Genomic DNA, 14,509 nt, shown 5'->3' on the forward strand with positions numbered 1-14,509 from the left:
CGTTCCCTCTGGTCATCACCGTACTGTTGTCTGTGTCTGCGAGGTTTTGTTATTTTTCTTAGTCCCGTCATCTTCTTCACCCAGCCCCCACACCCCCTCCTCTGGCAGTTTGTGTCTAGTTTCTTCTCTGTATCAATCAGCTTGTTTCTATTTTATTTGTTTGGGCTTTTTTGCTCATTAGATTCCACATGTAAGTGAAATTATATAGTATTTGTCTTTCTCTCACAGACGTATTTCATTTAACACACTATGTTCTTTTACATTGCAGTTTCAGGTTTCTTCAGATACATTCCCAGAACTGGAATCACTGGGTCATAAGGCAGCTCCATTTTTAAGTTTTTGAGGCGTCTCCACACTGCTTTCCACAGGGGCTGCCCCCGTCTGCATTCCCACCCACGGTGCACAAGGGTCCCCTTTTCTCCCAGTATTGCTGTCTGTCGATTTACTGATGATGGACCTTCTGACAGGTGTGAGGTGATACCTCCTTGTGGCTTTAATTTGCATCTCTCTGATGGTTAGTGATGTTCAGCACCTTTTCATATGTCTGTTGTCCATCTGTATGTCCTCTTTGGGGAAGCGTCTTCTCGGGGCCTTTGCCCATTTTTAAAACTGGACTGGGTGTGTGTGTGTGTGTGTGTGTGTGTGTGTGTGTGTGTGTGTGTGTTGAGTAGTACAAATTCTCTTTACATTTTGAATATTAACCCTTTATCAGATGTATCACTAGCAAATATGTTCTCCCACTCAGCAGGCTGTCTTTTCATTGTGCTGATAGTTTAATAGGCTGTGCAAGTAATTTTAATCTGATGTAGTCCCACGTGTTTGTTTTCTTTCCTCTGCTTGCTGAGATCTATCAGAAAAATAGTGCTAAGAGAAATGTCTGATATTTTACTGCTTTTGTTTTCTCGTAGGAGATTTCAAGTTTCAATACCTGCATTTAAGTCTTTCATCCATTTTGAGTTTATTCTTGTATATGGTATAAGAAGGTGGTCATTTCACTTTTTTTCATGTATCTGTCCATTAATCCCAACATATTTTATGGACTTAGACTGTCTTTACCCAATTATACATTCTTGCCAACTCTGTCAAATGTTTATTGACCATATAAGCATGCGGGCTGTCTATTCTGTCCCATTTATGTGTATGTCTGTTTTTATGTCAGTGCCATGCTGTCTTAATGATATAGCTTTGCAGTGTGGTTTGATATCAGGTAGCACGTTACCTCCAACTTTGTTACTGCTTTTCCAGATTGCTGTGTCTATTCAGGGTCTTTAGTGATTCCCTCTAATTTTTGGATTTTTTGCTCTAGTTCTGTGTAAAAGGTCATTGATGCATAGTGTATTTCCGCTACAAAAGTGCTTTGTAACCTTAGACAGAGCAGGTTCCTTCAAAACACAAAAACATGTGTTGTCCCGTCCAGCGCCACCATCCTGGTGCACGGGCCCTAGCCACCGGGAACTGCTCCCTCCCTCCCCCCCCTACGCTTGCGCAGTCGCTCCAGGCGGTGGACGCTCAGCCCCGCCCCTCAGAGAGGCGGTTCTAGGGACAGCACTTGCGTACAAACGCTAACGCGGGATTCGCCGGCTGCGCAGGCGCAGTTCGGCAGCCTTCTCGGAGCCGCCCGTTTTCTTTCGGCGGGTCTGGAGTCTGGTTTGCGAGGTTCCCTTGGGCCCGGAGACCACTGAAAGGTTGGGGTCATGGACCCCGCGCCAGGTCTCAGCATCACGGAGGTGCAGGGCTTCAGCGCGGGGCCGGGTGCCCCAGCGCCGGCCCCGGGCGCGGCCCCGCAGGTCACCCTGCTGGTGATGCGCCCCTGCAGCGCGCAGGACGACTGCTCTGCCGAGGGCGTCCTGGGGTCGGCACCAGGCGTTGGGGGCGCCGCCCTGGCAGGTGGGTCCGTGGGGTACCTGTGCGACACGGCGGGGGACGCGGAGGATGAGGCCGGGGAGGACGAGGCCGACCTGCTGGACACCTCCGACCCGCCGGGGGGCGGCGAGAGCGCGGCCAGCCTGGAGGACCTGGAGGATGAGGAGGCGCACTCTGGGGGCGAGGACGGAGGCAGGGCCACGCGCAGGCGAGGTGGTGGCGCGGCCGGCGTGAGCAAGACCTGCACCTACGAGGGCTGCAGCGAGACCACGAGCCAGGTGGCCAAGCAGCGCAAGCCGTGGATGTGCAAGAAGCACCGCAACAAGATGTACAAAGACAAGTACAAGAAGAAGAAAAGCGACCAGGCCCTCCACTGCGCGGGCGCTGCCCCTGCCGGCAGTGCGGGTGCCGCCAAACCCGAGGTATCCCAGCCGAGCGGGGGTCTCGGAGCAGCAGGGGGGCCGGGCGGCTGTGGCTGGACGGGAGGCCCCGAGTTAGGAGGGGCTGGCCTCCAATTCAGGTTCATGCAAACACGGGCAAAACCTTAGCACTCCTGTTGAATCCTTGTGCTGGAGGAATACATTTCCCTGACAGCGAGGGTGCGCATCAGAATAGCGGCACAGCAGAGATCCGAAAGGGGGCTGCAAGGACGAGGGTAAATGGCCCAGCGGTCCCTCCCTCACGGCGCTGGCGCGGAGAGTGCGGAGCCCCGACATACTGGGGACTTGGCGCGGGGTCATTGCGTACTCTTTTCGCCTGTTCTCAGCGTCCCGTTTTGAGGGTCACAGTTCCTATTCCCTTGGTCCCAGTGTCTCTCTACACGTCCTGTCCTGTCCTCTGCAAACCCCTGCTGAGTCCCCTGCACTCACTGCGTGTTTCGTCCTGCCCTGGAGAAAAAGAACCGAGTAATAATGGGGGGGGGGGTAAACCTCGGACGACGTTTGCGTTGTTGGGACAACTCTGCGGACAGTTAAAGCCGCTTCTTGGGACTCGGGACTTCTGCCCGTGGCTGGCTCTGTGCCCTCAGATAGGTGATTGAACCCCTTCAAGCTTCACCTTCTTCCCTGCAAAAGGGGTGTTAGAATAGGACCTAGGTCGCAGTGTGCCGGCCGGGGTAGGCGAGGTTCACGGTGTCCGGCAGGTGGCGGGTGAGCCTGCGCTGTCATTTCTGTTGTCAGTGGTGCTATTCTTCGAGGTTGTTACAGAGAAGCAATTGAGGGAAAGGTACAAAAGGGTAATCAACACCAAATTGCAGTCTCTCCTTCACTACCCACAAAAAGAACCATAGTAACATTCCTGCTGTGAAAGAATTTGCACAATAATTTAGGGAAGAAAATTGATTGCTACAAGCCAGAAATAATAGTGCACTGTACATTGTTACTTTGGTACAGTGCACTGTTACCGGCTGATGGTCACTTTACCGGCTGAGGTGATTTGAAGAACTGCAGGTCTTTTTTACATATATATATATATATAATATTTTTATTGATTATGCCTTATAGTTGTCCCATCCCCCCCCACTCTGCACACTCCCTCCCACCCACATTTCCCTCCTTTAGTTCATGTCCATGTGTCACAAGTTCTTTAGCTTCTACATTTCTCATATTGTTCTCGCCCTTCCCCGTCTATTTTCTCCCCACCGTCTATGCTTTTTCTCTGTACCTTCTCTCCCTTTCTCCTCCTCCCACTCCCCTGTTGCTAACCCTCCATGTGATCTCCATTTCTGTGGCTCCACTCCTGATCTAGCTGTCCGCTTAGATCTAATCGGGGGCTTTCCCACAGCCCCTTGGGTTCTGGGCAAAGAGTTGAGACCTGTCCCCTTCATCACCGGAGACTGTGGTCTCCAGTCATTGTGTTGGGTGTTAACCCTGTTTGCGTTTTTATCCTTTTCCCCAGGAAAGTGCAGACAACATACTCTCCATTGTCAAACGAACGGGAGCTTTTGGGGACCGACCTGCAAGACCGACACTTTTGGAACAAGTGTTAAATCAAAAAAGACTGGTGAGTGTCTGTAAAGTAGTTACAAACCTATTAACAAAGTTGTGCTATCTTCTGAACAAGACAGGGGTGTAGGTAGCCACACTGTGCCTCCTCGAACAACCAAAGGAAGGACAGAAACAAATTTAAAAACAAAAAACAACCAGAACTGCCAGAAAATTGAGCTGTAGGGAAGTCCGACAGCCAAGGAGTTACAGAAGAAACACTCATCCAGACCGGCAGGTAGGGCGGGGCCGGGCAGCTGGGCGGAGAGGACTCCCGGCAAGGTGGCAACACAGAAGAGGCTCAACCTGTGCATCATGGGGGGGGGGGGGGGCAGAAGGAGAAGAGAGAGAGAGCGCAAGGAATTGGAAATCTATGTGAAGAAATAACGAGAGACAACTTCCCTAACCTGGTGAAGGACATAGATATGTAAGTCCAGGAAGCACAGAGAGTCCCGAACAAGATGGACCCAGAGGACCACACCAAGATGCATCGTAATTAAAGTGCCAAAGGTTAAAGACAAAGAGAGAATCTTCAAAGCAGTAAGAGAAAAGCAAGAGAATCACCTGCAAAGACATTCCCATAACACTGTCAGCGGATTTCTCAGCAGAAACTTTTCAGGCCAGAAGGAACTGGCAAGAAATAGGAAAAGTAATGAAACGCAAGGACCTGCAACCAAGATTACTCTATCTAGCAAAGCTATCATTTAGCATCAAAGGACAGATAAAGAGCTTCCCAGACCAAAAAAAAAAGCTAATAAAGTAGTTCATCATCACCAAAACAGTACCATATGAAATGTTAAAGGGACTTACTTAAGAAAAAGATCAAAACTATGAGTGATAAAACTAAAAAATACAAATCTATCAACTACTGAACCTAAAAAACAAATGAAGCAAACAAGAAGAACAGACACAGAATCACGCATACGGAGAGGGTTGCAGGTGGGAGGGGGATGTGTGGGAAATGGGAGAAGAGGTGAGGCGGTGGAGAAGTACAGACAGTTACGGTATAACCACCAGAACGTAAGGACAGTGTAGGGCAGGCAGCAGCCAAAGAACTTACACACGTGACCCAGGGCCCTGAACAGTGGCGGGGGGGGTGGCCTGAGGGAGTGGTGGGTGCTGGGTGGAGGGCGGGGCAAAGGAAGGATCAGGACAACTGTAATAGCATAATAAAATATAACTTTTTAAAAGTTGGGTGGTCTTTACAACTATTAAATAAAATTAATGAATAGAAAATGTACTCTGCCATCATGTTAAATTTTAAAATCAGTAATCATAATATTTCTACTTTATTCATTTTATCTTTGTCAATGTATTGGAGCCAAAGTTTTTTTTCTTTGGGAAGTTTTATATGTATTTCATTTAAAAAAATATAGCCATTGTCTACTCTATTTGTTTATGATTATAACCATTTTAAAGTGAAACATGCACAAAAGTATTGGTTATTTTAGAACAATTGTATTTCTTTTTTGAAATTTTGGTAGCGTTCCCATCAATACACACATACTTGTACGTAAATGCACACACGCAGTCCCTCATTTCTTCAGAAAGACGCAGTGGGCTCGGATTATCTCCACCGGGCGTTCAGCTGCCCTCCCCCTCGCGGCCTGGCCATTCCCTTGTTCCCTGCCGTCTCCTGCTGGTGCTCTCGGGCCCTCACACCTTGCTCCGTGCTCACAGGGGAGGTGTGTGCCGGCCTGTCCTAGGGATTTATGCTTGGTGTGCAAAGTCACCAACAGGACCTGCCTCACCTGCCTTGTCAGATGTCAGGTGTCTAGGTCTGGACGGACGACAGCGAGTTCCGTACGGGCTCCCAGTTCAGGGGTTGCAGTGTGTCAGGTGCAAACAGGAATCTGGTCGGGGCAAGTCGTGCGTTCTGAGCCGCTGTGCCTTGGGTAGGGGCGCACACGGCAGTGCTGCCACGGCGGTCCGACCCGTAGGGTGGCGCTGTTGACAGGTGTTTCCACTCCGTCTCTTGCAGTCCCTGCTGAGAAGCCCAGAAGTGGTGCAGTTTCTGCAGAGGCAGCAGCAGCTGCTGAGCCAGCAGGTCCTGGAGCAGCGGCAGCAGCAGTGCCCAGGGGCGTCGGTATGACGGGCGTTTTCAGAGCACCCCGTGTTTTCTGTCCTGCTGCAGGGGACGCAGGTGTTTTTATGCTGAGGTCTCGGGGAGCTACGCCGGTGCAACTCGGACAGTGATTTTCTGTACATGTGTGTTCGGGGATCAATCAATACATGTTGCTCGTGCATCTCATCCTGTCAGCTGTTGGAAATAACATTTAATTACAATGTATTTTAAACCAAACATGTTTCTTCAGTCATTGTTGCTGGAGATTAGAAAGCAGCTACCTTCGGTGGAGGTCACCGCGGTCGCCGACATTGACCTTGGACCATCGATCTCCGTGGTTGTCACCGCAGGGCAGTGGGACGTGTGTGGGCGTGATGTCTGGCCGGCACAGCGACCACAAGCACCGCTGGGCCTCCGTGGATGGGCCAGCAGTGCCCGATGTGTGCTCTCAGGGGACACGGAGAGCCGCTCCTGATGGTAAAATGGACGTACTTGGGGCCTGCGAATGGGTTCTCCCAGGAGCCTTCCTTTTGCGGTCGACGCTGGAGCCGTCAGAGGTGGACTGCACCTCCGCAGGGAAGTTGAGTTGGTAACCGCCCGGGAGCGGGGCGTGCTCCTGTTTTCAGGGCTGTGCCAGGCAGCGCGAGAGCAGGGTTCACACGGCCCGCAGAGACCCGCGTCTGCCCCCGCCCCCGCGGTCCCTCCTGAAGCCGCCTGCCTCGTGTGGGGTTGGGACGGGGCAGCTGTGCCTCAGCCCACTGCTCCGGGAAGGAATTGTTGGTTTAACGCTCAGTCTCTTCCAAAAAGACTCCCTGAGTTTTGTCCGTGGCGAGCAGTTTTAAGATGGTTGCTCCTCAGTAGTGTTGAGACCGGGAGGCAATCTAGATGGATACTTTTTCTTGCATTTTCTCATAGGAAAACTTTTAAATGGCAAACCTTCAGTCAGAGCAACACATCAAAGTATTTCCAGTGTTGGGACAATGAATGTAGGAGCCTCAGGTTTAACTGCAGACATTTCTTAGTTTCTGGGTTTTCAACTCTGAAATGTGTATCATTAAGCCATAGCTGTACTGAGAAGTACTTGAGAGAAAAGGTCTTTTTGTTCATTTTTATCTGCTTTATGCCTGCATATCTGTACAAAACCGCTTTTACCAAAACCACTTGCTGAAGTCCAGTTGTCGACCCTGGAGTGGCCGACTCTCTGTCTGCAGTTGCTTCAGGCTGGACGCCAAGGAGTTTGTGTTTGTTACTGCCTGTTCCCCAGCTGCTGGTGCTGGGGAGCTTTGTGGAGTGAATCCCTACAGTGTAACCTGACCTTTAGAGCAAAAAAAAAGAAAGGAAAGCACTGTGTGCGTAGGTGGACTGGGAATACTGGGAAGACTGGGACAGGAAGCGGGAGGCCGGCGAGGGCCGAGTTAAAAGAACAGGGACTGCGTTTCTGTAGACAGTGACGCGGCGAGGTTTCTGTGTACTCGGGGAGACCTGCGGCACCAGGTCCCCTGTGGTTTGTCCCTCCAGGTGTCCGGGCCCTTGTGGTGCATTCGGCCACGCCCCCCACCTAGAGGCTCAGCGGCTTCAGCTGCCCCTCAGTCTGCAGGCCTGATCTTGCCACCTGCTGTGGCTACAGGAACACGGAGGCAGTGACACTGTGCCCCTGTGCCCGCTTGGAGCAGATGCCAAGGGCTCAGGGCACTTGGGCTTGTTCTTTTCAGAGCTCCACCCAGCCGCCCGACAACGGCCCCTCCTGGTCACCTCTGTGGGACCAGCTGGGAGGCAGCAGGGCAAGGGGGGACAGCTGTGCCAGACGCACTATTCCCCGGCCCACCTGCCAGCTGGTGCCCCCTCAGTAGGCAGACGTGGGGGGTGGGGGGCAGAACCACTCAGCTGGCCACGGAATGGGGCGCCAGGGTACGAACAGACACCAACGGTGGGAAGCCGCAGCGTTCAGGAGTGCAGTTCGCCGCCCCGCGGTCTGGAGACAGCACATACCTGACCCACCGAGTCGGGCGGTCACTGTGGGCAACAATGCACCGGAAATGCAGCCACTTAGAAACAACCATTGGTTAGTGTCTCTCCCAGTTCCGGAGCGATGCCGTCGGTTTGGAGTCACCCTGTGAGCTCTCAAGCCTGGTGTGCTAGACCTCACTTTCCAAAGATGCCACAGCCAAACCTGCCCCACGCGGCCCTCTGAGACAAGGTCTTCTGGGAACCGGGTTCTGTTTTCCTGCCCCTACCCTGGGCAGCCCTGGGACTGCTCCCCTGCCCCTAATTCCCAGTGACTCACTGGCACAGTTGTGAGCAGTGTGACCTGAATGGGTCCTTGTGGGCAGGCTGGTGCCCTCTGAGCATGGCCTTTATACTTGACAGTGAACGCAGCATCTGCCAGCCATAACAATAAAGACTTTGTGAGATTTCCAGCCGAGACGGGGGCGCAGGTAGACACACTGTGCCTCCTCACACAACCAAAAAAACAAATTTAAAAACGACAGACAACCAGAACTGCCAGAAAATGGAACTGTATGGAAGTCTGACAACCAAGAAACACTCACCCAGACCGACAGGCGGAGTGGAGAGAACTTGTGGCGAGGCGGCAGCTGGCACACCCAGAGTCACACTTGAAAGTGCAGGCAAACCAGGAGGAACAACCAGGGAGCGAGACAGACCTGAAACCCAGGGCTCCAGCAGGGAAATAGAACCTCACACCTCTGACTGAAAACACCTGTGGGGGTTGAGGCAGCAGGAGAAACTCCCAGCCTCATAGGAGAGTCCATTGGAGAGACCCACAGGGTCCTAGAATGTACCCAAACCCACCCACCCGGGAATCAGTGGTAGAAGGGCCCAGTTTGCTTGTGGGAAGTGGGGGAAGCGACTGAAAACTAGCAGAGAGTGCAGCAAGCAGCACTGTTCTCTCTTGGACCCTCCCCCACATACAGCGTCACAACACAGCCACGTGGGTTGCCCCGCCCTGATGAACACTTAAGGCTCTGCCCCTTACTACATAACAGTCACACCAAGACAAAAAAAAAAAAAAAAAAAAAAAAAAAGACCCAAATGAAAAAACAGGTAAAGCTCCAGAAAAAATACAACTAAGCGATGAAGAGGTAGCCAGCCTATCAGATGCACAGTTCAAAACACTGGTAATCAGGTTGCTCACAGGATCAGTTAAATATGGTACGAAAAATAAAGGAAAAAGTGAAGGCTATGAAAAGTGAAATAAAGGAAAATGCACAAGGAACCAACAGTAATGGGAAGGAAACTGGGACTCAAATTGACAGTTTGGAGCAGAAATAAACTTCCAAACAACAGAATGAAGAAACAAGAACTCAAAATGAGGAGAGGCTAAGGAACCTCCAGGACAATTTTAAACATTCCAACATCTGAATCATAGGGGTGCCAGAAAGAGAAGAAGAAGAGCAAGAAATGGAAAACTTATTTAAACAAATAATGAAGGAGAACTTCCCCAATCTGGTGAAGGAAATAGACTTCCAGGAAATCCAGGAAGCTCAGAGAGTCCCAAAGAAGGTGGAACGAAGGAAGCACACACCAAGGCACATCATAATTACATTAGTCAAGATGAAAGATGAGAGAATCTTAAGAGAGTCTTAAAAGAACTCCTCTCTACAAAGGAGTTCCCATCAGACTGTCAGTGATTTTTCAAAAGAGACCTTATAGGCAAGATCGGGTGGAAAGAAGTATTCCAAGTACCTACATCCAAGATTCTTATATCCAGCAAAGCTTTCATTTAGAATAGAAAAGATAAAGTGCTTCCCAGATAAGGTCAAGTTAAAGGAATTCATCATCACCAGGCCCTTATATGAAATGTTAAAGGGACTTATCTAAAAAAAAGATGGTAAAAAATATGAACAGTAAAATGACAACAAACTCACAACTATTATAAACCAAACCTAAACAAAACAAAAACAATGAAATAAGCAAACAACTGGAACCCTAAACAACCAGGATCCCGGAATCCCTAGGAGCACTTTTGTTCCAATGGGTAGTACAACAGGCAGGGGCTCCTTTGGTTTTGCAGGAGGTGGAGCTAGAGCTTTTGTATATTTTCTCAAGCCCTGGGCCTTCGACCCAGGGGTTCCTGGGGAAGGGGCCTGGCTCCTTGGAGGAAAATGCCGCCAATGTGGGGCGTCCTCTCTGTGACCCACGTGAGCCCAGCCTGCACCCCCTGCACAGTGGGGTTTCTGGCAGGAAGGCAGGCCGGCCAGGCCCTCCGTGTCTTCCAAGGCCACCGACTTTTCCAGGACCACGCCTCCGAGCCGGGCTGCAGTGAGGAAGGGGCGGGCGCAGCCGCCTGCGCCCCTCCCACCCGGCTTGAGGGCCACGCCCCCGCATGTGCGCAGGCGCGTGGGTCTCCCAGGCAACCGGGTGTCCAGCAGGGCCCCTCCTGGGGTTAACGTCGGAGGTAGGTCAGCGGAGAAATAGAGGCGGCTTTTCACCCTGCCTCGCGGCTGGCGTCACGACCCCCGTGGGATTTTCTTTTCCCCTTTATATTGAACTTATTGGGGTGGCGCTGGTTAACCTGCGGATTTTCCGCTTCGTGGGGCGGGGGAGGGGTGGGCGCCCCCAACCCGTGCGGCTCGAGGGCCCCTGCGTTTCCCAGCTGAGTCGCGAGCTGGCTGGCTCCTCGCCTTCCCGCTCCGGGACGCGCCCTTGGAGACGGCGGGTATTTTTATTTTGAAGGAGGAGAGGTAAACACGTGCTGATCTTTGAAGAGGAGACCTGGGAACGGACACCAGGCCTGCCTTTGCGGCGTGAGCCCAGCGCCGTGGACACAGACGACCGACACCGGCAGCCGACGCGCTGGAGGCACAGTCCTCGCCCGGAAGGGCCGGCCTGGTGGACGGACAGACGGCGGCGGCGGGGGGTGGGACTGGGGACCGGCCGCCAGCGGCCCAGGGAGCAGCACCCCCTCACCCGCGAGGGCAGGGGCGGCATCCCGGTCAGCCCCTTCCCGAGGACTCGCCCGGGGCTTCACGGAGGTGTCGCCCATCCCCGGCCCGCCCCCCTGCACGCACGGCAACCAGACCTGCGTAGTTCTCCGGGTTCCTCCTCCTCCGGACCGCGGCTTCTCTCCCGCGGAACCCCGCCCGCCGCCACGCGACCTGCAGCGCCCCCTAGGGGCGGCGGCGGGCAGCTGGTGTGCGGAGCCCCCTGCTTGGTGCACGCGGGCGTTTCCGGGGCGCCGGGAGCGCCCCTTCTCTGGACGGACTCACGCTGAAGGCCAGTGTCTCGGGCCAGCACTTTCCCATCAGTGCGCCCGGAGAGCTTCTAAGACGCGCAACACCTGACTAGTCAGGGTGCTGACCTCTTTCCCCGTAGCCTGTCCAGTAAAAAAAGAGTGACACCAGCCAACACAGCAGTAGTCGCCCGTTGTGAATGAATCAAAATGATACATTTTTTTTTGTCAGATGGGCAAAAAAGAATTTTTTTGGTGTGCTAAGTTTAATAACTAGTTTACATATGCCATGAGATGAAAAAGGTCGAAAACCGCTGTTTTATGTCTATGCCATGATCTATTAAAAATCTGTACTTGGTCAAGTTTGAAACGTCGATACCGCGCACTAGAGGCAAAAAACGGGGCCGGGAACCAGCGGGGACACAGCGAACAGCAAACAGCACCGTCCGCTCTGTATAACCTCACAGCTCACCCTGGACCCGCAGAGTCCCCGCCTGCGTGTACCTGAGCCAGAGGGTGTCCAAATATTTCTTTTGAATAAAGGGCTCCATTTCTTTCTTTTTTAAAGGAATGCCTCAATCAAGTTAATAACAAGGCTAAGTTTTCGCAAGTTACATTTTTCCTCCTTTAGGACCGAGAGGAGATTTAAAGGGAGGAAACCGTGAATTTACATTTTGAGAGATCTTCCTGGGTTTCCTCGGCTTTTTGTGCTTTAGCGCCTTTCCGATGGGTGGCATTGCATGCGCGATGCTCACGATAATGAAATTGTGTGTTCCTTCCCGTCCGCTGCGGTACCACTTAGTATTTGCTACCTCTCAGAAGAGAGCTGCGAAGGATATCCCCTCTAAAAGGACAGCCAGGTGTCTTCAAATTCCTTATTTAATGCCAGTCATCCCGAGATGTTTAATTTTTCAAAACCATCACCTATAGTATATCGCACTTTTAAAACATTCTATTTTCAAAACGAGGCGGTTTCAGATCTTCCTAAGTTTCCATCCCACGATGAGGTCTGCAGGGAAAAGGAGCCGAGACTCGGGGGTGCAGTAGTCTTTATTATAAACGATTGGATAACGGTGCAAGTGCGCCTTGGGAGGCCAGCTGAAACCTCGATGTCACAATCAAAAACATGACTGGAAAGAAGTACCACAGTTTTGTTCACCATGACTTCAAACTTAACATTCGCCAGGGTCACCCGATCTGGCCGTACGTTCAGCTGTCATACCCTAACCGGGACAGACAGAGTTTGGAATGCGTGTTATATTCCACTTTAGCTACTAAATACACACACCAAATAGTCAGGACATATGAAAATCAGCAGGCTCGAAAAGTCTAGCAGGTGATACTTATCAAATGCTCATGTGTAGTTGTGGGGTGTTCAGGTCCCGAGAAGACAAACAGGATTCTAAATGCTGTGTTGTATCCCAGCTTTTTCTGACTTGTATCGAGTGTAAAAAATATAAAGTCAGTGTGTTGAACACCAACATCTTTATAGCTGCGCAGCACTGGCAGGTGCTACAATATCATCTAACCAACACTCTTTACATCTCTCCCTCTTTTTTTTTTTTTTTTTTTTTTACAAGAAAAACAAAACAGGCTTGAACCACAGGGTAAAAGTTCTGGTCTCGTGAGCAGGCCAAACGTTGTCACTCTCTGTTGCGCCCCTGGGCCCCCGCACCTCGGGCACGCTCGTGCCACAGGGACGTCTCCAGGCTCAGCCTGTCCACCGGCTAGCTGCCCTGTGGAAGGAGGGGTGACATTTTTTGGATGGTCTCCTTCAGGGAATGAATGCAAATGAGCCCATTTCTAAGTCTGAAATCAAATAGTGCATTACAGCTTCCGACGACTTTTCCCAGTAAAAATGATCACTGAAAAGAGGCTGAGTGAAATGTGACCTCATTACAACAACTGAAGGATTAACTTCCCTCAACTCTAAACCCTCTGGGCCTCACACACCCCAACGCAGGCGTCTGATGAGACCTTGGCTGACGGCCAGGTCTGTGTACCACTTTTGTTGTTTATTTTTCAAACAAGTAACTCAGGTTTGCTGGGATGTTTTGTCCCGGGCTCCCAAAACTGTATGGAAATCGAAGGCTTTGCAATGTCACATGTGAACAACCAGCTCTGGTGGATTCTGTGAAGGTGCGAGATTCCCGGAGGGTAATTCCGACCCAGAAAGCCGGGCTTGCGCTCTGGGTCGGATGCCGGGCGGACCAGCCGCTCTCTCACAGAACCGCACTCATGTGAGGAAGACCCCTGCATTCTCCCCCCTTCCAAGGGAGAGGGGAGGCGGAGAGTTAGGGGGGAGACGCAGGGGGAGAACAGGTTGGGGACACGGAAGACAAGCAGCGTATATCCAAGGAAGCCTCCACTCGTTACCTGCTTGCTCGGAAAAGGAGGGAAGTGAGTTTCAAGACAGAGGTAATTAAGAAATCAATTTTGAGGCTAAAGAAAGATGGCAGGTTTTGTTTTGCTATGCAAGCTCTGAAACCTGGAGACGCGCACATGAGCAGGTTCACTGTCAGACCCAAGCCACAGAGGGCTGGCTGTCCCTCGCTTACAGCTGATGCCACAGCCCCTGACGCCGCACCTGGGGCACACAGGTGCGCCACCCACAGCGTGAGAACCAATGAAGTGCGGGGTTTTCCGGGCACTAAACAGGCTGCCCAGTCTTCTGTGAAATGCGGTGTTGTCTATCGCTCACAGGAAACTTCTAGCAGAGAACACTGGCCGTTACAGGAGGTGACGGCGGTCACTCACGTGTGTCTTTTTCACACAATCCTTTCTACCTGGTGTGCAGGGTATCGAGAAGCAACTGCTGTGGGCACTATGGCCAGGAGGAGCTGAGACAGTGTGTGAGTGAAGACTCCTCTTGAATTACAGAAGTACCATCTGTTACAGACATAATTACCTTTTTAAACTGTACATTTTAAAGAGGGTGTGAAATAGTTTCCCAGGCAATGCTGTGTTTAGTGGGTGGGGCTTACAATACATGTACCTAGACGAGAGTACCTGGGAATTTGGTGACCTTTCCTCTTTATGGTCCAAGGGAAAATAAGAACATGGTTTTAATGTGCATTTTTTAAAATGTCCTATTATTCAGTACCACTGTTCTCCAGAAATTAGAGATGATAAAATTATCATCGCCTTCCTAGCACGAGACTTTAGCTTAGAAAGAGGCCACCCGATTCCGGCAGCAGATAATTTACCCTTGACGGAGACAAGGAGCGGATAACCCACAGACGGGGTCCCGGCCCAATGTCTCAGTGACCCGAGAACAGTTAACACGTGCCCACAGGCGAGGGAGCGAGGGCCGTGGGTTCTGGGACCGGGCCGGTCTCACCTCGAAGTTTGGCGGCAGAGCTCCTGTCCAGCTATGTTCCTACTTGTCTTGCCGTATTGGACTTTTTG

The 14,509-nt window shown here is 51.6% G+C and overlaps 1 protein-coding gene and 1 long non-coding RNA gene across 2 annotated transcripts; both read left to right on the forward strand.

The window, feature by feature from the left end:
- Positions 1–1,596: 1,596 nt before the first annotated feature.
- RFXAP (regulatory factor X associated protein) lies at positions 1,597–6,720 on the forward strand. Its single transcript, XM_037138744.2, has 3 exons — positions 1,597–2,285; positions 3,760–3,864; positions 5,827–6,720. Exons 1-3 carry the CDS (start codon positions 1,695–1,697, stop codon positions 5,935–5,937), a joined length of 807 nt encoding a protein of 268 aa, XP_036994639.2. The 5' UTR covers positions 1,597–1,694; the 3' UTR covers positions 5,938–6,720.
- A 3,368-nt stretch (positions 6,721–10,088) lies between these two features.
- Positions 10,089–11,459, forward strand: LOC119044403 (uncharacterized). The gene is made up of 2 exons (XR_005081601.2): positions 10,089–10,327; positions 10,606–11,459. It is a non-coding gene; the product is annotated as an uncharacterized LOC119044403 (long non-coding RNA).
- Positions 11,460–14,509: the final 3,050 nt, after the last annotated feature.

The sequence above is a fragment of the Artibeus jamaicensis genome, unplaced genomic scaffold (genome assembly GCF_021234435.1).
Source record: "Artibeus jamaicensis isolate MK-2021 breed Jamaican fruit bat unplaced genomic scaffold, CSHL_Jam_final contig_415, whole genome shotgun sequence".
In the NCBI taxonomy this organism is placed as follows: domain Eukaryota; kingdom Metazoa; phylum Chordata; class Mammalia; order Chiroptera; family Phyllostomidae; genus Artibeus; species Artibeus jamaicensis.

Bases quoted from the DNA above. Each gene is read 5' to 3' on its own strand.
- RFXAP (XM_037138744.2), top strand. From the start codon at position 1,695: ATGGACCCCGCGCCAGGTCTCAGCATCACGGAGGTGCAGGGCTTCAGC. The intron at 2,286-3,759 runs GTATCCCAGCCG...CCTTTTCCCCAG, and splicing joins CGGGTGCCGCCAAACCCGAG to GAAAGTGCAGACAACATACT. The intron at 3,865-5,826 runs GTGAGTGTCTGT...CGTCTCTTGCAG, and splicing joins TGTTAAATCAAAAAAGACTG to TCCCTGCTGAGAAGCCCAGA.